Source organism: Phaethon aethereus, assembly GCF_964289735.1.
Source record: "Phaethon aethereus genome assembly, chromosome: 4".
Taxonomy (NCBI): domain Eukaryota; kingdom Metazoa; phylum Chordata; class Aves; order Phaethontiformes; family Phaethontidae; genus Phaethon; species Phaethon aethereus.
This window is the reverse complement of record NC_138578.1, coordinates 29,250,486-29,273,724: the sequence shown is the minus strand read 5'-3', so window position 1 is coordinate 29,273,724 and position 23,239 is coordinate 29,250,486. Positions and strand designations below refer to the sequence as shown.

The following is a 23,239-nucleotide window of genomic DNA, read 5'->3' as shown; positions in this document are numbered from 1 at the left end:
CTTTCACAGGGCAGTAGATTTTTAGAGTTTGCTTTGCTGGAAAACATGGCTTATGTTCATTGTGGTGGAATATGAGGACCAGTAACACGTTTCTATCTTCTGCTAGTTATTAACCTTATTTAAGGTGTCTGCTTGCGTGCAGACATGAGTCTCTTGAAATAGTCACTGCAATTATTTTCAGATGTTGCCTTGGAGAGCCTTTTTTAGTAAGATCAACATAAGTGAAACTGTCATTCTTTCAATAGTATCTGCATGAAAGGAAATAACGCTAATCTTTTATGATAGACCCAATAAATTCCTAAGAAAATTTCCAGGCTCTGCTGCTGGCTTGCTGCTGGCCCCAGGAAAACTCAGCCAGACTAAACTTTCCCAGTGTCCAGCATTTACATGTAGACCTGTGAGAGAGGGTTAGGTATGTTGTACGTACATAATTGTCATTGTCAGCACTGAGTTGTTGCGGGTGCCAAGTACTTGTGGACTGCTGGAAATAAAGGTGTCCAAAATTAGTTTATGTTTGATTCCTGTTTTTATTTAAAAAAAAAACCCAAATATTGGATGTTCTTTCTTGGGCATCTTTATCTTGCATTTAGTAATACTTCACAAGAAAACCATTAGCGTTCATTCCTGAAAGCTCAGAAGTCTTTCTATTGTATAAAAAAGCAGAGTCCAGCTTTTGCTAAAAAGACATGTAATCTCTGAATAAAATAATTAATAATCATAATAATGATTTTGCCTAAACTCTAATAGCAGAATAGTCAGAGCAAAGACAGAATCAAATTAATTCCTGATTTTAATAAACTTTTACTTCAGGACATTGACTGTAATTTTTAGTTGCTTGGGAGCAGGCAATGGATAATCCTCGCTGTTGCCTATCCTGACCTTAGCCTGCCCCTTGCAAATACTGAGAAATTTTAAGAGTATTTTAGAAATCATTAACATCATTAGTAAACTAAGAAGGGTCAGAGATGGGGCTTTTAACTCTAATGTTTTTCAACTTTCTCTGTTGCTGTACATTGAAAAAAAAGAGAGTTTTGATCATGTTTTTGTGTTTCAGGACTTAAAATGGCAGGAGAAGATTCCTATATTATGGGAGTGTCTGATCCCCAAGTAAGTGGATTTGTGTACATTCAGTACCGTGGTATTCTCTTCTAGGTCTCTGGTTTGGCTTCCTCTCGTATTGTCATGTTATTTCCTAGGCTTAACAACATGGAGATATAAACGCATTCTAGCTATTGGCAGAAATCGGGTTTGGGGAAATCTAGGTTGTTTCTTCTCTAATGTGTTTTCATGTGACCTGTAAAGTGCCTTGCCACTGATGAAATGGGTGAAATGAAAAGGAAAGCTAGGCCTGCTGAAAGAAGCAATTGAAAAAATACTCATTTTTATGCTGTCTGCCTGTGACACTTGCTCTGAAATTTCTTCTGTGGTGGACATTGGACTTTATCTGAGAATAAAGCTCCTTATTCCCTAAAAGGCTCCTTTGTATCCTTTTTTGTGAAATTTGCATTGATATCGATGACTAAAATGTTCCTTCGCTCACACAGATCAGTAGGCCTCGCTCTTCAAAAGCTCTTCCTGATCTCATTAGGTCATTTCATGATTCATTTGAATTGCGAGAATGGTGCTTGAGTGAAAGGTTTGGGTGAAAAACAGATAATTTCTACTCACTTTCATTTCGAAAAAGAAACTATTTTCTCCTTTGTCCTTGCTCCACTTTGGAAGAAGATAAATTTATACTTGACAACAATTACAGTGAGTTAAGACATGTCAGTGTTCAAAAAAAACCCCAAAAACTTTTAACTTGGGTATACTGTTTTCTTTCATTAGAACTTGTAAATATATTTACATAAGGAATATATTCTGATGGGGTTTAATCACAGAAGTGGAAATGAAAACTCACAGGTTCTCAGCAAGGCCTTGGGACCATCTAGGGTCAGATTTTTAGAATTAATCTTGTAAGCTCTTTTGAATATATAGTTGTTAGTGAATGTAAGCAAAATGCATGCTTAGAAACTGTGCTGAGCTCAGTGTGGTCTCATGATACTGGTGAAACTTGGTCAGTACTATCAGCTTTTCCAGCAAAAATAAAATAGATATAAAAAGTTTACGTACTGCACCAGGGTGTTTGCAGTCTCAATATTTGCAGAGAACTTTGAAAGTCTTTGCTTTATGAAATGATGTATATATGTAGTAATGAAGAGTGTATTTTCTTTCAATATAGATGTTTGCAATGGATCAGTTCATGGGAATGAATGCATTATTTAGTAATACAAATTACATCACTTCAGACTTACCACTACGAACAGGTAGGAATCGTTGCTGTTTGTGCTATTGTCCTGCTGTTTCTTCCAGTTTGGGTTTTTTTTGTGAAGTTCTTTTCAGAGTCTTTTTTTGTTTACACTCTTGTATTTCATAGTACTAGGTCCCAAAGTTGTCAGCTAGACTTTTTATTATACCCTTATGCATCTCTTTCTTACTTTCATGAAACTTTCAACAGTGAAGCAAATCTGATTTTCTTTTGGCTTATACAGAAACTGAAAGTTTCAATTAGTTAAGCTTTGAGTGACCTCCTTTTGTAAATTATTTTGTATTTTTTTCTAAGTCTGCATCTTCAGTGACCTACATGTTTGTATTGCTGGTTTTCAGAGTGCAACATCAACATTTTTTTCTTTTGAACAGTGTTTCATTTGTTGTAAGAATTCTTAAGGTTCTTGTTTTTCACTAATAAAATGTAGAGTATATTCAGCTTCCTGTATAATTCAAATCTGTTTTTCCTTCTTGGTGACTTCTCAGGTTCCTGTAAAGCGGCAGTCTGGTATTAAAAGTACCTGACAATTTCCTGAATAATAACACTAGTTCGAAAGTTCAGAGTCAAATTTTGCAACCAACTGCTGAAAACAAGCAAATAGTACTCTCAGTATGGTCCTGGAACAGGAATATCAAATAGAAGCATGTTATATCGCAGCCAGTATTAGCTGCTTGATCAGCCTTGGTCTGGTTTTGCTTATTAAATTTCTTTATAAGTATTACTTCTTGCTTGAATTTAGAAAACTCTTGTTTCTCCTGTGTAGATGTTCTGTGTTCTATTCTACATAAGTTCTATGTAGAAATAAAAAGTTATTTAAGCATATGAGGTTTTTCTAAATATATATCTGCAATAATATATCTCCAATATGGCTATTAATGTCTTTTAACATGACAACTTTCTGTTGTTGATTTGTTTGACTCTGTTGTATTGGGATGTAGCTGGTGTATTCTGTATTGCAGGTTGCTTTCCTTTGTTGAAAATGCAAGTCACTTCTGTTTGCAATATTTGATACACTTGACAGCAGTGAAGGTGTGAAGGGTAAAATGAAATAAGCAATTAGCTTTTTACTTCATAGGTAAAATTCCCCCCTAAAGTAACAATAAATGCTGATTTAAAAATAAAAATTAAGGCATGCTTACTGTTGCAGTTTTTCCTGGTTTAAATCGTACTTCAGTTTTCTTGACTGAATAGTAGCGAGGAAGGATCAAGAAACACATATGGTACAGATAATTTTGTTTCAAGATAAAATGTTCTGATGAGCAAAGGTCTTGGCAAATATGGACAAGCATCCGACAAATTAATGTTGCAATCATTTGTTTGCAGTGTGTTTTTATTAAGGCAGATAAAGTTGTTCAGTAAGATTCATCTGTGTAGGATTTAAAGGGCTTGTTCATTGTATACCAAGGGTTTTTTTTTCACTGTTCTCCCACAGCTTCTGTGAAACAAATAAGGTTATTGGAATTTTGATTTCCCCATAATGATTTCTGTTAAACATACTTTTTAAGCTTAATCTGTACTTCTCATGCCAGACTCATTACATACAAATTATTCAGATTTATAAAACTGATTTTCAGATATCTATGTCATGTCTAAACTAGAAAACAGCTGTTTTTAAAACGGTATGGGGGAGTCAAGAATTCACTGAGTTGTGCAGTCTCAGAAAACTCCTACTGGGCTAAGTCTAACTCTATCCTTAATTTGCGAAATCGCTTAGGAAAGGCCTCCTTTTTTAGTGGCACTACTCTTGTCTACTGCTGCACTATAGGTGGCAAGTTCCCTGTGTGCAAAATGGGATTTAATAAAGGATCGTGGATTTCAGATTATCAAACAAAAAGTTAATCATAAGTTTTAGAAAAGGTTGATTATTTCAATGGCATCTGATGATACCATAGTGACTTTTTTTCTTGAGTAGTGCCACTATAATGCTTACTTCCCCCCTGCTTGAAACTATGTTGTGTTGTTACTATGGTCTAGCTCTTCAGTTATAAGGTATTATAATAATTTATATATTAAGCTTTAGTTGTTTACAAGCAGGAACTAATGACTTCTCTCTACACAGCAAGGCCAGTTAAAAATTCATGCAGGATTTTCCAAAAGTACTTCTAGCTGAGATATGGAGAAGGTGAAATAAATGTTTGAAAAAGGATTTTTCTCTAGGGCAGTTGGATGATTTAAACAGAAAGAACCAAAGACATTAGTTGTTCCTCATGATTTGGTATGGTGCCTACAGCTTACACTCTGTGTGTTCATACATGCGCAATGTCAGACCTACTCCATTGGCAGGCAGGTTTAATGTATAACTGTAGATTGCAGTGTCATGCCAGCATGGCTGAATTAACAAATAGCTGGGGAATTTGGGGACTTCCTGATGATTGATGTTCTGCTGTTACGTTAATATTTACAGTAATAGTAGAAAACCTTTGAGATGTCAGGATGAGGATTTTCTCAATGAGGTTGTCAGTGCTCAAGCGTGTTTGCTCACTTCTTTTTCTATCTCACTTTTGTCAGTTTTAAGTAATAATTAGGCTTGGCTATTTTGGCTCTAAAGCTGTAGTAGGTAGTCATGTGGTTCAAGTTCTACATTTACATCTAAATCTAGAAAGAGAAATAGTCTCTGTGTGCCTTTGGTGACAAAAGGGTCTATCTGTAACAAATGCCATAACAGTGCAAACTGCAGGACTGAGCTGTGTGTTTAAAACACCACCGGCAGCAAGGGCAGTGCGACATGAAGTCAGCTGCCTCTGGCTCGTTGGGGAGTATCCTGCCTTTGAGAGTTCGGTACTAATCCTCAGTGGCATCGGGGATGGAGGGAGCATTATCCACGGCACGCATTTAGGCAGCGTAAAAGCAGATACGCATCAGTGTGATGTCCACTGTGTAGTGGAGGGACAAAGCGATGCCTTAAATTGGAGAGGAAATGGGCAGAGCTCTGAGCAAAGCGTTTTAAAATTTTAGGTCTTTCTTACCTCCTCCTGCTTATACAAGGCCGTCTACAACCAGGTAACGTAGCAATCTGTGCCAGTTAGAGAAGGTTTTGGGAACTGGTTAATTGTTTCGGGTTTTAGGGCCTCTGGTCTAGCTAGCTGTTGGCATTAAGGTGTTGTGTTTTTAAGCCTGTGGAGTTGAAGCAGGGCCATCAGCAGCAGCTGAACAGTATTGCCTGGAGGCTGCTAAAATTACAGTTTTCTGGTATTTCTTTAACCTCTTCTGCCCAGCCCTCTGTGATGCTTGTTGTTGAGAAATGAGAAAGGCATAGAGGGGAAAAAGAAGGCACTAAGAAAAAACTTTACTTCATATTTTTTCAGAGAGAGGTAATGTTAGAGATTCAAGGAAGCCTGACCATCATTAAAAACTAGATGAGCGTTCATTTTCCCTGTCCCATAGCAGTGGCCCTAATCCTCAGAAGCATGAGCAGACTTGCATAATGCTTCTGGTGGTGTTTCTAGATCTTCTGTGCTTGTATTTTGAAGAGTGAACTGAGGGAAGAGAGAGGTTAAGCAGAGCCTGTGTGCTGCTTGCTTTAAACATCGTCCTCTGAACTGAGATGAACAGAGCGGAGATGCAGAGAGTGTGGCTGTGCAGGTGAATCCCTGAGGGGGGGACGTACAGATGCTACGACAGACCTTCTGGAAGGATAGTCTTGAGTTTTTAACAGCAAGGTACCACTGCCAGGATGCACACAAGAGGGTTGGTATTCGATTTAACAAAACCTAGAGGCTATGAGCATTTTCATCCATGTTCACCAAGCGAAAGAGCACACAAGTAATGACAGGGGTGAGAGGCCTATTCTGGGGGACCCACTGGCAGAGAGGAGGTGAGGGGGGGACTTGACCACAGATGGTTGCAGGTTAAATTGAATGGCTTTAGGTACTAGGGAACCCTGTTAGATAAAGGACCCCACTAGTCCTGTGGCGCTGCCAGGCTTGCAGGGATATCCTACCAACCTCACAGACCCCTTTTTTTTGACTTGGCTATGATGGGAAGAAGGAACCAAGAGGGAGCCTAGGATGGGTGCTCCTTTGGGAAGTGTGTGCAGGGTGAGGCCTCTCAAGATGAAGAAAAAAATGTAAGTGGTGGGAGTGTCAAGATGCAGGAGGGCCTCTGACTCAGGCAGGAAGGAAAATGAAGAAATGTAGCAGTTGAAGAAGATGTGGGGAAGTGGGACTGTGACTCAGGCTGGAGGGGAGGCAGTGGGATGCGAATCAGTCTGTGGCGACTGAGGCGAGAAGACAGAAAAGGAAGCACTGAAGCATACCCAGGATGTGGCAGTCTGCACCAAACCCCCTCCAGGCTGGAGGACTGCATGTTTTAGCTGCAGTTCTTAGCCCTCCTGACTGCAGCAGTGCCAGGCAAATCATGAGGAGTGTTCATGTTAAAAATTGGCTCTTGGCAACTGTCTAGAGGCCAGCTCCATGACAGTATGCCACTTCAGCATCTCTGTGGGGCAAAAGTAGAACTGAAGCTATGCATTAAGTAGCGTTCCTTCTTGTGGTTGTTTAACACCTAAAAGGGGGTTGCTCATTAAAAAAGAACTTGAAGCAAGCAACTTTCCAACCTAGAACAGAAGTACAAAAGATCGTCACAAATTTTCTCATTAGTAGTTCCTCTTAGAAGCTGTACATCTTCAGGTTGCTGCTCTCTGCTTAGACCAGACATGCCTACTAATAGAAACTAAATATTAAAAACTTCCCTGTGCAAAACACTAAACATCTTTTCTTTTCCCCACAGGAAAGGATGAGAGAGAGAAAGAAGGAACCACACATAGCCAATGTTAGGCTGTCTGTCTAATGTACTTCTGGAAAGTATTCAGAGTTTAGTTAAGACAGCTGTATGAGACCTTTCACTAAATAAAATCCTTTTTGTAGTCAAAATAATATTCCATTTATGCTTGGAAGTTACCTTGAATATTGCTGCTTTATTTTTAAATAGCGTTTCAGATGTAATTAAGTGCCTTCTCTGTACTCTTACATGGATCTGGTTCAGATGCTATACCAGAGAATTAGTCATTGTAAAAAAGAAAATGTTTAGTCACAAACCCCAAATTTTAAAATAAGACCTCACAAAACTTTGTTTTAAGTACATTGGTATATTATTTATATAATCTGGATTAATGATAACAGACGTCTGATTTGCCTTTGTACATTTACACTGCACCTTTTTTGCACTTTCTGAGTATTAGTATGTAAGATATCTTGATTTTTTGTATCAGTGTATTTGTATGTTTTTTATAAGCTTTTTTCCAAGGGGGCATAAGAACCACAGTCCTACATTTTCACAAGGGCCATGCAAGGTGAAACTTTCAGCAGTATGAAGAATTTCCCTTGAGCTTTCCAATATGCCAGTACAGTGTATATCCCGCTCAGGAGTTTGAATTTCCTGATGCTGAGGAGAAGTTGGAATCTGGGTCTGCTGCATCCTGGGGAACTGCTGCAGCCACTTAGCTGTTGGATAAAAGAGTGCTTCCTTTTCTGGCTAATGTTTAAGAGAAAGCAATAGTATTTTGTGCCAATACTAATCCAATGTATATGCCTTGAAAACGAATTCCTAAGGGGAGAACAGCCAAAGAACAAGTACTTGGCAGATCCTGACCTGGAGGCTTGGTTGAAAGTTGAACTACACAGTTGCAGTTTAGGTGCATTATTTCTGCCAGTGCCCAGAAGATAAAACACCTCTGGATTGTTAAATTATAAAATTTTAGATGCCCAAAGCATGAGGAGAGTTGGAGTTCTGTGCGCAGAAGTCTTAAGTGCCGATGCAATGCTTAAACGCAACTCGACTCATCTTGACTCCATGTTGCAGGCAAAAACTGAAATGTAACACCACGGCAAAGCTCAGTACTACTCTACGCCTTTCAAAGTTTCTGAAGTCCAAACTGTTTTTCATGCTTTCTAATGTAAGGTGATGTGTATATGGTCTTCAGGCAATTGTTTTGCATGATTTAATATTTTAATTGTAGCACTGTTTACTTCTTCACAGGAAGAGCTTTGGACTTGGGAAATAAATGATCTTTATATGTGAAATTATTGTGACTGGAATTTGCGATATAACTTTGGCACTTGGTTGTTGAGTCAGCTAACTTCAGCAGCAAATTGCTAATTCCATCTGTTAGCATATTTATCAAATCTTTGATTTTCAGAGAAGCCTGTTGAGTTAAGACCTGTGCTGACTAAAGACATGAAGGTCTGTTTTATTAAAGTGAAGTTGTATTGTGGAGCTGAGAAAGATGCATGTAGTCATACTACAAACTGTAAATTAATGAGTCCTCTGACATTTTTAATTATCAATGAACATTAGGCCTATTGACAAATTAAAGGTGAGGCAGGTATGTAGTTCTGTGCTGAAGCCAATTACTAGCTAGTTGAGGTAGCTGGATGGTGTGGTACTTGCACATAGTGCAATTGTTGGAAGGCAGATCACACCCGGGTGTTGGCAGGACACAGTATGCTTTATATGCTTGCAGGCTCTGCCACATAGCTATGGCTTGTCTGCTTTGGAGGTATCACGTGTCCCAGGAAGCTTGCTTGATGCCTTAGCATTAATACCTTTAATAGAGTATAAGTGATGATACATAATTCCAACAGGAATAAAGCTGGCAAAATAGTGTGTAGGTATTCACAGTGAAGCTTGTCGTTTGGGATCTGCTTTGATAACGGTTGAATTTTTAGCGTTGAAATCCAAATCTTCTTCTCTGTTTAGCAAAAGGGATGGAAGAAATCATACCTCTCAGAACTGTCATTTTCAGACTCAGGAGTGGCTTGCATTTTAAGAGGTATTTCGCAGCCATCCAACAAGACAGCTTTCCTTCTCGATGTAAATAATGTAAACGGTTAGAGTTGGAGCTAAGCTTTAGGCAGGTGATGAATTCCTAACTCTGGTGGCACCGAGTTCTCATTGGATTTAGGGCCTGCTCAAAGGCGATTTAAACTGTTGAATTTTGAATGAGGTTTATGGTATGAAGTTAGCCACTGTTCAGGGAGCGGTGCGAGACTGAAAGCTTGTTTAAAGAAGCCTTCTTTGAAAGACACAGATAGCATTTTAGTGGAACATAATCATATGGATTGGCATCATGCTTAAAGATGGATCTCACTATGGAGTCTACATCTGTAGTCAAATAGAGTGTGTTCAGTGTTTTTAGAGGCACGGCAGAACAGTATATTTAAAAGTGTACCTGGAATTATTAAAAGAATGTAAATTGTTTAGTCGCATCAATTCCAGGGTTTTTTTTGAAAGCAGTTCTGACTGTTGGGGCATGTTGAGACAGCTTAAATTCCTCCTATATTCCTATACCTCAGAGCTTCCCATTGGCTATCTCGAGACGTTCAAAAGCACCTATTCAGTAGGAAGCCCTAGAGCCAAAAGCTTATACGTATAGTCTTTAGAGCCCAAGGGGGTTAAATACAAAAGTTAACCTTAGCTCAGGAAGGCCAGGCTGCTTGTCAGTGGCAAGGGGAGGATCCTGTTCTTACTCACCTTTGCGAGTCTTAACTGAGTGATCAGAGTGGCCCATTTAGGCCCTCTGAGCTAAAATTAACTTTTTTGAGTTAATCTTTCCCTTCTTAATCCTCAAGTCTTTGTGAACGTTGGAAATGGCAGACTGCTAAGTGATTAAATTATTTATTAAAATGTAAGTTCTGAAGATGTTTAGGTGCTCTCAGAAATGTTATCTCAAGACATGCAAGGACATAAATTTTACCCCTGCAATGTACATGTTATAGTAATAGGAATATAATTTCTATTATGACTTTTTCTTTCTTTTATGTTAGCAGATGGACCATATCTTCAAATCATAGAACAGCCAAAACAGGTAAGAACAACACTACATTTTGAAAATTCTTAAGGTAGCTATGTCACTATATTTATCTTTGAATAAAATTATGACTTAAGATGGGGAAGAAAGAGTATTGAAGAGGATGAACTCTCATAACAAATGTGGCACTTAACCATAAGCAGTTTTTCCTCTCACTTTTGTAGTTACATCGTTTCCTGTTTTGCTCTGTTTTCATCTTTGTGCCTCTCTGAAAGTGTCATAAGACAAAAATCGGGGGGGAGGGGGCGTTAAAAAAAAAAAAATCTTGCTAAGTATAAACTGTTCATCTTAGAAGTGACTCTTAACAGTACCCTGATATTTTGAAACATAAATGATTAGACCAAACATGGAAGATTGTTACAGTTTGTTTCGTGTTTCTTGAAACACATGAAAGAAGGAATGAAAACATTTCCTTCTGTTCCCAAGTTACAGGAACTTTTGACTTCTGCTTTGTCATCGTAAAGAAATTCTGTTGTCCTTTGAGATTCCTTTCATCACAGTTGGCTGTTTTGAATAACCCAAGGAAAATGAAGATAAACGCAACTTTTTTGGTGACTGTGTAGCAAACACGGTTCTCTGACAGTATGCAAGTCATCCCAATACACTGGTTAGTTTTCGTGCAACTGATGTACAAAGTAATTGCTGGGTGAAGATCGCCCTCAAGTATGCCAGGGTATTGGTTCCCCTTCAGCTGGTGACATCAGCAGTTACAAGTATTTCTCCTTAAGCTGTTACGGTATGGAGACTCCTTTCCTGCCTCTCCCAATTAGTTGCATAAAATCTTGCCTTATGGAGCTGTTAAGAAGATGGGGGAAGAGGGTGACTAAAAGCTGTCCCATCCCCTTCTTGGTCTTTTGCAGAAGCATGCTGCAGCTCAGTCTTCCTGGTAGGAGGCAGTAGGCAATATTTGTTTCAGATACACACCGAAGACATTTTTGTACTTGAGCATCCCTCCAGGAATAGGGACACTTCAGTGGTCATAGGTGAAACAGCAGTGTACTGTAAACTCTTGGAAGAATATGCTGCCTCTTCCTTCTTGTTTTAGTTCATCCCAAATCAGGCTCTGTCTTTGTGTGGTGCAGGCTACAGTGTGCAGTACCTGAGGAGAAACCATTGCTTCCATGCATGACTTCTCAGCATGTAAGTGGAGTGGCAAGCTGGGCAATGGTTTGTAACAGGGTGATGAGAGTGATCCATCAGCAGAGTGCTGTGCTTTTGATCATTTTTGGAGCAAAGAGACAGCTGGGGGGAGTAATACTGTACATGTGAAAACTTACCTAGGATAGCAAGGGCAATAGACTGGGGAAGGCCACACAGGTGACTGCTGGATCTGTAGAATCAAAGGCATGGAGGTGAAGAGAGACTGGGTGATCTCATGCATCATGACTGCAGATGTTGCATTGCCTTTTGGAAAATCGGAGTTCAAGCTCATCATAGCTGGGCACTTCACTTGCAATATACTCGGTCACTCAGTTCACTATAGGAAGGCAAATACGTGCTTAATGGTGAATTACATTGTTTGGTCAGTATCTGAATAAAAGTCAGATCTTTACATCTGCCTGGGAGACAAGTTCTTAAACTGAAAAGGCTTTAGTGAGGCAGGTATTGAAGCTAATGATTACTGAGTAATTTTTGAACCATGTTGTTCACGGTCAGCTAATATAGACTTTGAATTCAGAGTTGTCTACTCTTAGAAAGAAGATGAATGATTCTTCATGAAGGGTACAACACTAACTGGTGCTGTTTGGACAGACACTGGAAGCTCTATATAAGACAGGGATTTTGCCTGAAATTGCAGGGCTGGGGAGTAGATCTGAAAGTATTCGAAGTTGCGGGCCACATGAAATAATACAGTTAAAATAATATAGTTAAAATTAAGAGTTGCCAAATACCTTTGCTTAGGAGTTGCATCTTTTGTGCCTTATAGAATACCCTGTAAAGTAAAGGGGATGTTATTTCCTATAAATAAAAATGGAATAAATGGACAGCTGTACTCCAGAGTGGTTGCTAATATCCTGCAGTTCCCTAAAGTAGATTCAGACATGTAGTTACGTAGCTGAGATGAAAACCCAGCCATTCAAAGTACCCTGAAGCTTTTGTGCTGTTTCTGGACTCTGCTCAGAAATACAGTTTTCACATGCTCTTCCCAGAAGGAAGAAGCATTTCTGTTTCATCCCTGTTCTTTTCTTTATGATGCTTTGGACTTCCTTGATTATTAATTGGCTTCAATTCTCTCTACCTAGCAGCAATCATGGGAGAGCGTATTTGCTCTTGCATTCTCTATCTTTTAATTTTTATCTTGTTTTGACAGTATAAATAGATCTCTGCTTCAAAACATCTTCACTTACTGAAAGAAAAATTTCAGGTTGCTGCTGTGTGTTAAGAGTTTCTCCAGGGTTGCAGTTCAGTGGTGCTTTGTTAACCAACACACAGACAGCATTTCAGGAATGAACAGTTGTAACTTTTCTGTTTGTGGGCTGTTTGAGCAAGTTGTATGTGCGTACGCGCACTCATGTGCGCATGCGTGTGCTATTTTTCTCTAGATTTTTTTCTGAAAAGCTTTCAAGTTTCTTTTCCTTTGTTTCCACAGAGGGGGTTTCGTTTCCGATACGTATGCGAAGGGCCTTCACATGGTGGACTTCCTGGTGCTTCTAGTGAAAAGAACAAAAAATCATACCCTCAGGTCAAAGTACGTACATAAATCATTGATTTTGCAAACTGAATGCAAGTGTCATATGTATGTGTATAGGACCTTACTGCGTATCAACATGAATTTGTATGAAATTACTCAAGACTGACTGCATTTCAATCCCAACTTTCAAAATGTAATTGATTTTGACAAGGAAGTTGTCTTCAGATTTGTGGAGTTATTTTGACACCATATTTATCTGCCAGTAGTTGAGCAGTAAAGCTTTCCTGCACCTACCACCTCACTGCCCTTGTGCACACTAATGGAACTCTTCTTTAAGGTGCAGTTTTAGCATAAATTAAGGCCTGAGCTGCTCAGTTACTCCATCCACTTCTAGCATACTGCAAAGCATGAGTCTGGTTAGTTATTCCACTTTGCTCTCAGATGCTATTTACCAAGTTTTCCTTCTTTTTCTGTTCATGTTACTCCTTATTCAAGATCTCTAGGATACTAAGTTTTTAAGGACTTAATGCCTTTAAAGTCAATGGAAAACTCATTTTCATAGGAGCAGCATTATGTTCAGGTGTTTGCTGAATGTTTTTGGAGGCTTTTTTTCTCTGTAAAAAATTCAAGGATGCTAACCAAAGAAACATTCTGTGCTAGCACAATATAAAGATTGTAACAGTGGCTGGAGGAGCCTGGCTGTGTGCGGCACTGGCAGCTCAGCAGCACCAGGAGGCTGGCAGCCTTCCTGCAGCAGAGTTAAGGTTGTGAAGCAGTGTCTGGTATACCTGGCAGCCACTCTCCCAGTGCCACGTGTGCCACTGGGAGACGATGGCAGGGATTGTGCCCCACAAAATTCCCAAGCTTTTAACTTCTGTGCAGCACCGTTATTAAAAAAAAACCTGACAGCATTGAGGTCCCAGCTGTGTTCAGTTTTGGGCCCCTCACTACAAGAAGGACATTGGGTTATTGGAGTGTGTCCAGAGAAGGGCAATGAAACTGGTGAAGGGTCTGGAGAACAAGTCTTAATGAGAAGCAGCTGAGGGAACTGGGACTGTTTAGTCTGGAGAAGAGGAGGCTGAGGGGAAACCTTATTGCTCTCTACAGCTGTGTGAAAGAGGGTTGTGGTGAGGTGGGGGTTGGTCTCTTCTCCCAAGTAACTAGTGATAGGACGAGAGGAAATGGCCTCAAGTTGCACCAGGGGAGGTTTAGATTGGATATTAAGAAAAATTTCTTTACTGAGTGGTCAAGCATTGGAACAGGCTGCGTAGGGAGGTGGTGGAGTCACCATCACTGGAAGTGTTCAAAAAAGTGTGGATGTGGCGCTTCAGAACATGGTTAAGTGGACATGGTGGTGTTGGGTTGATGGTTGGACTTGATCTTAAAGGTCTTTTCCAACCTTAATGATTCTGTGATTAATCATTCTAGGATTAGAGAAGAACTGTCTTTGCCTATGGTTCTTGCAGCAAGTTCTTTTTTTGTGGAAGTGAGGAAAAGATACACTGTGTCTTTTCACTGTTTCTTTAATGACAGTCTTAGTCTTGGTGTTGCATTACCTCTTTGAACTATTGCACTAGAGATTGTCTCATGAGGAGCAGGGTTAATGTATTTTAATTCTGGTGTTATCTCTTACTCTCTCCTTTCTGGGGAGAGAAGAGGAGGGAAGAGTGGCAAGCAGTCAGCCTCTGTTTTGGTGTGTGCCACTTCTCAGCCTTCTCCACAGTATGCGTGTAGTTCTTCTGCAGTTCTTGAGAAAGGCTGGAGTTTGGAACAGTTGCATCTCCATAATGAATCAGTATGAGCATGACTCAATGGAAAACAGTAAGCATTGGCTGAGATAGCCTAGGGTGTTAGTCTTGCGAATTGAGAAGAGGCTGGGAAAGCTGATTTCATATAGCCTTGCAAAACTCCCGTGAAAAATTACTAGCTCAGGCAAAGGATCTACTTGCTTTTCCCTTTCCTATTGTGACGGTAATGATGAACCAATGAATGAAATTTCACTGGTATGTTCAGATACAAAATAGTTTACCTCAGCTGAGCCAGATCTTTGGATTCCAATCCAATCAATATTCTGGAAAAAAAAATACAAATTATACTTTATAAAGGTGTGATGAGTTGCACAATAGCATGACAAAGAGATATGTAATGAGGAGCTATACATGAAATGGAATTTCTCCGTGAGTAAACTAGAAAGCAAAATGTTCTTTGGCTTTCCATCAAACCTTTTGCTTTCATTGATCATCAGATTTTAATTTCATCTAAGGCTTACGCGCGCGCACACGCACACACGTTTGTGTCCCTTCCCCTCCCTCCCTCCCTCTTGTCCTACTGTGTGCATCTAGTTTTTTTCTGGTACAAATCCCCACATGGCAACACCTGCTGGGAGAGGCTGGCAAGGGAACACAACAAGTAAATTCCTTAAGGCCGTTGCTTGTTAGTGCCTGTTCTTGATTCAAGTGGTGCCAGTAAACACAGAAGTTGTTTCACACCTTTTCCTGTAAGTCTCTTCTGTGTTTGTCAAAGGGTGCTCACCTTGTCATAACTGAGGTGAGCACAACTGAAAATTGCTATTTTTTGTTGCGCTGGGTTTTTTCTGTTTTGTGGGGTGTTTTTTTTTTTTCACTCTTGTGCCAAGGCTTTCACGCTAAACTCCACTAGTTCATCACATTGCTGCGAAAGGACAGTAATGTGAGCTTTGGCTGTGTAAAAAAGAGTTTTTGTGACAGATCTTTAAATCTTGGCCATGATATGGTCAGTGCAGCTGACATTGGGACCTCTCTTCTGCCTGGTCAACTCCGCACAGAAAGCTGATGTAAGTTACAGTAGCTACCCTGGGATGTCCTGAAAATAGACATCTTCAGTACACAAAAAAGCATTGCAGTTTCCCTACTCCCTTTTCGTATGATTATGTATTGAAGGCCAAAAGAAAACACATTATCTGACCTCTTGCATAATGTGGACTGTTCAACTTCACCCCCTTTTTTTTTCTCCTATACCTAGTCCCTAACTTGTAGCTGAGCTGGAACACATCAAGATATGTCATTCATTTAAAGGCTGGAATGCTGAAGACTTTGCTAATGTCTTCAATCAAGAGATTTTGGTAGTTAATTACTTATTTAACCACCTCCTGTATAGCATATTTGGAGATGGTATAGGTCAGGAGTTAGTGTGGCAGTTCTGCAGTGTCAGTCTTTACACATCTGCACTGGCCAGAAAGGTGGAATTGGTTTAAAACCTCTTGTTTTTAACAGCACAGTCATAACAAATGGAGTCTAGATAACAGTAGTATTTTTCTATAATATGAAAATGGGATTAATTAATCTTTATGGTTTATGAAATTATATTCCTTTGTTTAACCCTGTCTTTACTAACAGTAACCCCAATGTCACGTACAAAACGTCTTACATTTTCAGAGGATTTTATATAATTTTGCATGTAGTTATGGAGAGCAGAGAAGTTGTAGATACTGAATGTGTTATAATGAAGTTGCATTTCATGACAAGTTTCATGATTATGGTAGAAAGCTACTTAAAATTCTTCATTTAAATTTTGTTTTCATCTGCTTAGTGTAAGTAACACAACGCTGGAAAATTTTACTGTCTACAACAGTTGAAATCAAAGCTCCTGAGCTCCTTATTCATCATTAGCTTTTTGTCCAGGAGAAAAAACAATCAATAGTATAAGAAGAAAGAATAAAACTAGATTGTCTAATATTATCACCAGCTTACTTAACTATCTACATTTTGTATTCATAGTTTGGTTTTATGTAGTTGAAAAACTTTGAGAAAACTTGCACAGAAAATTTCCACTGGCCTTCTTACATATTTACCATGTGTGTCCTCATCTTGCATACTGATGTTAGTGTAGGCATATTCATGTTTTACACTGAAGTACTTGATCCAGTTTTGGGTGTGAAAAGAATTTGCTGAAAATAGCGGTGTGAAAGAAATGTCCTGAATTTTCATCTCCTTGGGGGCAAATCTACGTGGGTGGCTGCAAACTCAAGTTTCCTATTCTCAGTGAGCTGAATGTAAATCAGCTCCAGCCCAGAGACTGAGTAACGATTGCTCAGAGGTGTGCCCAAGTTAATGAGCACCATCTCTCTGCCAAGGAGTTTGGACATTGTGCAGTTCAGCTTGCGAATTGAAGCTGCATACCAGCTAGGCAGCCCTGAACCCAGGCACCTGAACAGGAGAACTGCCCGTCTAGTCACGTCCTGGGGCTATCCTAAATTACACCTCGATTTGCAGATAAGCGTTCTTATTGAAATTGGGGGTTTCAGCACATACTTCAAGTTCAGGAGGGGAATTTATGGCAAATTAGTTAAGTTACTTTGTTGATGACCCTTCTTGGTGAAGAAAGGAGCAGCATACTTGCTCCACACACACCCCCACACCCCCCCACCCCCCACCCCCCCCCCGCCGGAGTTAAATTGTAGAGTGATAGATCGCTGATTACAAGCTAAAAATTCATTTAACAGCTGAATTAAGGAATAAACATGAGACAAGAATGAGCAGACTTTTTGTTAGAAATCTTTACCCTTCTTAAAAACCTGTACTGCACCAAATTCAGCCAAAGCTAAATTTGATAAGATTTGTGCTTTTTACTTTTGTATTTACTATTTTATTACTAATTATTGTATTTACTATTATTATTTACTATATTATTATTATTTGTGTTACGGTTAATTTGGCTGAATATGGGGCACTGAGTCCCTTTATTTGGGCTCCTAAAGCAGAGCACCTGACTCCATATTTTTGGCATGAAGGTGAACTCACTTCAGAGGATCAGAAGATCTTCAGCACCCATTGGTTTAAATTACTTTACGTTGCTTATTCTTAGACCTCTGAAGTGTTCAGTTGCCTAAACAATTCGTACCACATCGGAAATATTTTATCTTTAAAGTAGCAACTGAAGAAAAAAATTACATTGCTCTGTGAAAACATACTGTTTATAAAGAGTGAGTGATGCCTCATCTGTGGAACACTCTTTTGTGTGTGTGTATTGAGGACAGCACTAGTTACACTCTGAGGGTTAGGCAGGGCTGGGGCTATATTGCTGTGACAAAGTAATTAGAAAGAGAAATAAGTATGTTGGTTGTTGCTAGCTTTGTAGGTTTGACAGTCTTTTCCATCATTTGCTTTCTGTCATTGACGAGTTGTTTTCACTTCTTGCTTTTAAGAGTAGCTGGAAAAAACATCTTTGAAGTAGGAAAATGTTCTTATAAGAACTTTTTTTTAAGTTTCAGAAACTATAAAAAATTGGCTGGGGTCTGGATTGCAGGAGGATGTGAAATAACTGAAAAAACTTTCAACTCTTGTTTTGCAATTGACTTGATTTCAAGTTCACAGGGTCCTTTTAATCTCTCAGACAAATCTCTCAAACAGAAGCGGCAGATAAATGTGAGCCTGCAGCATTTTAACTTTATCAGATTAGATCAATTGAATGCTACTTCAGTACAGGATGTAATCAAGTATTACAGCTATGCTCTTCCCAGGAGCTCCTTATTTTCTTTTTTCTCCCCTATCTTTAATTTGAAGTCCAGTAGTTATTTTTTTCAGATCACAGCTCTGATTTTGAGCAGTACAGCAACCTCATGCTATCTCCCTCTCATATTGAGTATATGTTTCTGAGTCAACACCATAATCCTTAGGTTTCTATGGATATTCAGCGTTATAATATACAGTCTATCTTTTAATGCCTTTCACAGTGTTTTTTAAATTCTTACATAAAAGGTGATAGTTACTTGTATATCTTAGTGCCAGAATAAATTTTAAGTTATTCTGAAATTGTGGTGTCAATGATTCAAAGACACTGAAAAATTATTTCAGACTCAGTTTATGGTACACAAGGATATTTAACAACTGAGGCTATTTTGCTGGGCACCAAGATAACCTGGATGTCTCAAAACCAAGTAGGAAAGTCTGTCTAGAAGAGATATAGGTGGGAAACAGTTCAGGGACATGCTGTAGCCTTTGCAGTATAGAACATCAGACTGGATGACAAAAATCCTTTCTTGCCTTATGACCTACATAATGTATTATGCTTTAAGAACTCTCTTGTATTTCCCCCGAGAGGGACTACAAAGATCACGGTGAGCTGAGTAACAGGGGAAGATTGCAATCTGGTTACCGCTGCAGTTACATGTTCTGCTTTCAGAGGCTGGAAAGTCCTTGACGTGCAGCAGTCCTACCTACAGTTTCACTGTGGTTTCTACAGCTGATGAAGGATTGTCTTGAACTTTTCTGATGTGATACTAGAACACGCATGTTACTCATAATGAATGTAACACTATGGATGTGCTGGGAACTTCATAGCAAGGAGAGGCTTGCTTAGTGAGGGATAAAATGAGAAAAAAATTTAAAAGCCGCTCTCTTGAAAAGTTAATTGTAGTAGTGGTGGTGGTGGTGACGTGTAGCACTAAACACAATCAATTTTATTTTCGGATGGCTTTGTGGAAGTTACATAGGGATCCCTGCATTTTCTCACTGCTGGTAAATGGTGGAAATGGTGAAGCAGTGATTATTCTGCATGTCTGTATTGTTTGAATCCAGGAGGGATTGCAGTTTGGAAACAGGAGGAAGCATGAGTATCCCAGGTTTTGTATGTTAGAAACTGCCATTGGTAAAATGCACATTAATACAGTATTACACAGTTAACTAGCAGGCGATGAGTAATGAGAGGACTTCTGCACACCTGTTCCGCCTGGAACAGCTTTTTCATAGTTGGGATTTTTTTTGCTTTTAGCAGTGAATAGGAAGATGGGGAGGGCGCACATTGTACGTACGCAGGGTGTTTCAGCTGTGATGGAACGGGTTCAAGAGAGTGGTTAACTGGAGTGAAGGAAGCTAGCAGGACTTAGTAGCGGGGTGAAATCGTGGCAATCCCTGGTTATCAGCATTTTATCAACAATATAACCTTAAGTATTCAGTTCATCACTGATTCATCACTTTAATGTTTATCGTGATCCTTTAATACCTTGGTTGATTAGATCTATAAACTGCTGTAATACAAAGAACTTTGCCCAAGGCAAATCAGAAGAAAAATTAGAGGAGGAGGGAAAAAAACCCCAACATTGATAAAAGGGTTAATTAAGTGAATTGGAAGAGAAGGTAATGTTTGCTTTTTAAAAAGTGGGGTAATTTTATATTCAGCATAATTTGAAAGTGGTGTGTAACCGATAACTGACTTGAAAAGTATTACTTGTGAGGAGAGAAAAATAAAGTTCTAAATAACATTTGTAAAGTAATATGGTATGTTATTAGTAATTTTAGGTTTGTTGTTAGAGGCATTACTTGACATCACAATTTTAAAAGCTATTAAAAAAGTATGGTGATTAGAAACTGTAACAGTGGAAAAAAAGCTTTTTAGCCCTCTTAAGGCTGGCTATACTAAGGAACCCAGTTTATCATAGTTCCAGGCCTGCAAAATCTTAGGTGAGGATTTAGCATATATCATCATGTACACTTAAAGGAAATATTTACTGGACCGGATAATGTGTGTTGATGTAGCATATTGAACTAACAAAATACCTAGGAATATAGAATTAATTCACTTTAAAATCTATATTTGAAGAGTATAATGAGGCCAAAATGTTTTTTAAAAAATCATAATATTTAAAAATAAATTTTAAATGTTTTCAAATTGGGAAAAATAATGCAGCATTTTGTGTTTTGTGTTCTGTAGGCTTCTTAACATGTAACACAATGTTTATTGTAAATTCAGTGTACTAATTGAAATTTAAGGAGAGCAATGTGGAGTAACTGGCCAGAATGCAAAACTGAGATTAATGATTTGGGAAGCAGAATGTTGCTTTCCGTTAGCTTTTTTTTTTTTTTTATTTCTTAACTTTTTTGGTCACTGCTCCTGTCATTTGTATGTCAAGTTTAATTACAAAAAAAGGGTTGGCTTTTCTTTGTGATGGTCTGGTACGGTTAGTTTGTTATTTGTATTTCATGAGAAAATGCATACACATTTCTCCTGTGTAAGCCTGATTGTACTTAGGTGACAGAAAATACTCAACTGGAATCAAAGAACCCCGTATTTTTTTACATTTATTTACAGATCTGCAATTATGTTGGACCTGCAAAAGTAATCGTCCAGTTAGTTACTAATGGCAAATACGTCCACTTACATGCTCACAGCTTGGTGGGTAAATTTTGTGAAGATGGAGTATGCACAGTTAATGCAGGACCTAAAGATATGGTTGTAGGGTAAGTCTGTCAACTCATTTGTAAAGCTGGACTAAAAGAGAGAATCGAGTACAAGCACTGTAAGAAGCAATACAAAAATACTACTAAGAGGCAGCTAAGTGGAGCACTGGTCTTCACACTCTGATCTGTGTTTTGTTTGTATCTGAAGTAGAAAAATAAATGGAGTTTATCTTTGTAGAATTTGCACTAAGCAAGCTAAATAGGTTTAAGCACATAATTTTCACTTAGAATTTGTAGAGTTTCAGTCTCTTGGTGTGCAGTCCAAGTTTGTATTGCAAGCCCATTCTTTAAAATGTAAGCAGTTTCAATCAAAGAGAAGGGACTGTAAAATTACTGAAGAAAAGCTTTTGTTAGGATTTTGATCAATATTTTACTTTTGCTGAAATCTGCCAATAAGAATATAGTGAAGAGAAAAGCATTAAGATAATAGGGTTAGTAAATCTGAAATTAATGCAAGACACGTATAAACATGAAAATACTAAATGAGTCAAACTTTTTAAGTTTAAAGCAGTAAGATTATAGTGAAATTGTAGTTGGTCTGTTCTTGTTTAATTTAAAAGAATAATTGTTTATATCAGTAAATGGAGCTGAGGCTCTTGTCTACGTTTTCAGGCTTAGATCAGGTTTCATGCTGGCTGAGAGTTTTAGTTCTGTGATCTCAAGAATGTCTTTGTTGGTGAAGAAGATGAAGTTTAAAAAGCTGAGAAGGTTGGGAGAGAGAAATTCTTTTAAACTGTAACTTTTGATGTCCAAGCCCAGTGCACTAACTTTACCAAGCACAACAATTTAAATAGCTTCATTTGAAATGCTCCTTTTCATCTTGAAAAGTTTGGCTCATTTCCTAACCTGTCTTGTTTTTCATCAGATGTTTAGAAACAGCTTTCCTATCCTCAATTGACCCACATGAAAATGGAGTTATTGTCTTGTTTTCATACTTCCAGACCTAATTGATTTTTAAATGTGCCAGGATATTTTTACAAAAGCAGATCTTGTATTATGGAAGTTTTCATTCAAATAGATACCTGAAGTGTCCTGCTGAATTTCCAGAGCCTTGCTTAAAATACTTCCTTTGGAAAATGTTGCACTGTTTTTACCTTCTTAGCTTTGCTCTCCAAATCATTTTGAACGGATGGGGATTATTCTGAGCAGTTGCTTTGCATAACAGCCATATAGAATGACATGTTAATGTCATTGCCAAGACAGAGCAAACAATGTGAGAGCCAGATTTACAAATGCTTTGTAAGTTGCTTCCATAGTGTAAGTCTGAAACCTAATAGATTACTACTTATGCCATGGGAAAATCCCATGCACCCATACTATTGCTGCCATATAATTGTTCACATTTTACGTGTTTTGTAAGCTTGGTTGAATTTTTCTTCCTGGAAAATTTGCCCTGAAGTGTTAATAGTGCTTAAGTAAGTCTATAGACTCCGTCCATTGACTTCAGTTGTGTAACTGCCATTGGTAAGAGAGAGACTGTCCGCTGCAGGTTTGGCGTAAAGCTTTAAGAAAATATTTTGCTCCATCAAAATTTGGCAGATTTTCAAATCTTGGAATACTTCATGTCACAAAGAAGAAGGTGTTTGAAACTCTGGAAACACGCATGATAGATGCTTGCAAAAAAGGATACAACCCGGGACTCCTGGTACATCCTGAACTTGGCTATCTGCAGGCAGAAGGCTGTGGAGACAGACAGCTAACTGGTATGTAGAAATGATGGCCTGGTTTTAATAGGTCTTTTACTAAAAACAGGTTTAGCTTCTAAAAACACAAATTCTTAGCCAGAAAAAGGCCTTGGGCAGGACAACAGCCTGTGGCTATGTGCTTTAAGAGGTGGTGTGTTGTTGCCGGGTTTTAGGGAATCTGAAAGAAAGAGTCTTTGCTGTCAACACATACATGAGAATGGAGCAACTTCCTTCTATAGCTGCCTGTACCCACCTCTGCACCTATATTTCATTGCTCTTACGCTGTTTAATAAGCTGATAAGTAGAGACATTTTGCATTATTGCTACAAGACATGATATCCTTGAGTAACTTGGGACCTTCTTTTGAGAATATCAGTTTCATTCACCTGCATTTCACCCATATCACTGTAAAACCTGTGCTCTATGTTGCTTTCAGGCACTGTATAGACGCATTCAAATGTCCTTAGTGGTGGCCTTTGTCCTTTTTGCAACCTTTATAAATTGAGAGCAGAAAATAGTAATTCTCTGTCTGTCTCTTAATTATATACCTTATCTTAAATAACATCTGATGCATAAACTGCAAGATGAATGCAG

General features: G+C 38.6%; 1 protein-coding gene across 2 annotated transcripts in view; it reads left to right on the top strand.

Moving 5' to 3' along the window:
• Nucleotides 1-1,059: 1,059 nt before the first annotated feature.
• NFKB1 (nuclear factor kappa B subunit 1) overlaps nt 1,060-23,239 on the top strand; it is a gene marked incomplete at both ends in the record, with an annotated part of 47,445 nt that continues 25,265 nt past the window's right edge. Inside the window, 6 exons of one of the 2 annotated variants that reach the window (XM_081999552.1) lie at nt 1,060-1,107; nt 2,222-2,306; nt 10,072-10,112; nt 12,706-12,804; nt 20,812-20,960; nt 22,500-22,663. In XM_081999552.1, the coding sequence (XP_081855678.1) occupies nt 1,063-1,107; nt 2,222-2,306; nt 10,072-10,112; nt 12,706-12,804; nt 20,812-20,960; nt 22,500-22,663 (583 nt within the window). The remainder of the gene's footprint in view (nt 1,108-2,221; nt 2,307-10,071; nt 10,113-12,705; nt 12,805-20,811; nt 20,961-22,499; nt 22,664-23,239) is intronic. The other variant, XM_081999551.1, reaches the window with a different exon arrangement.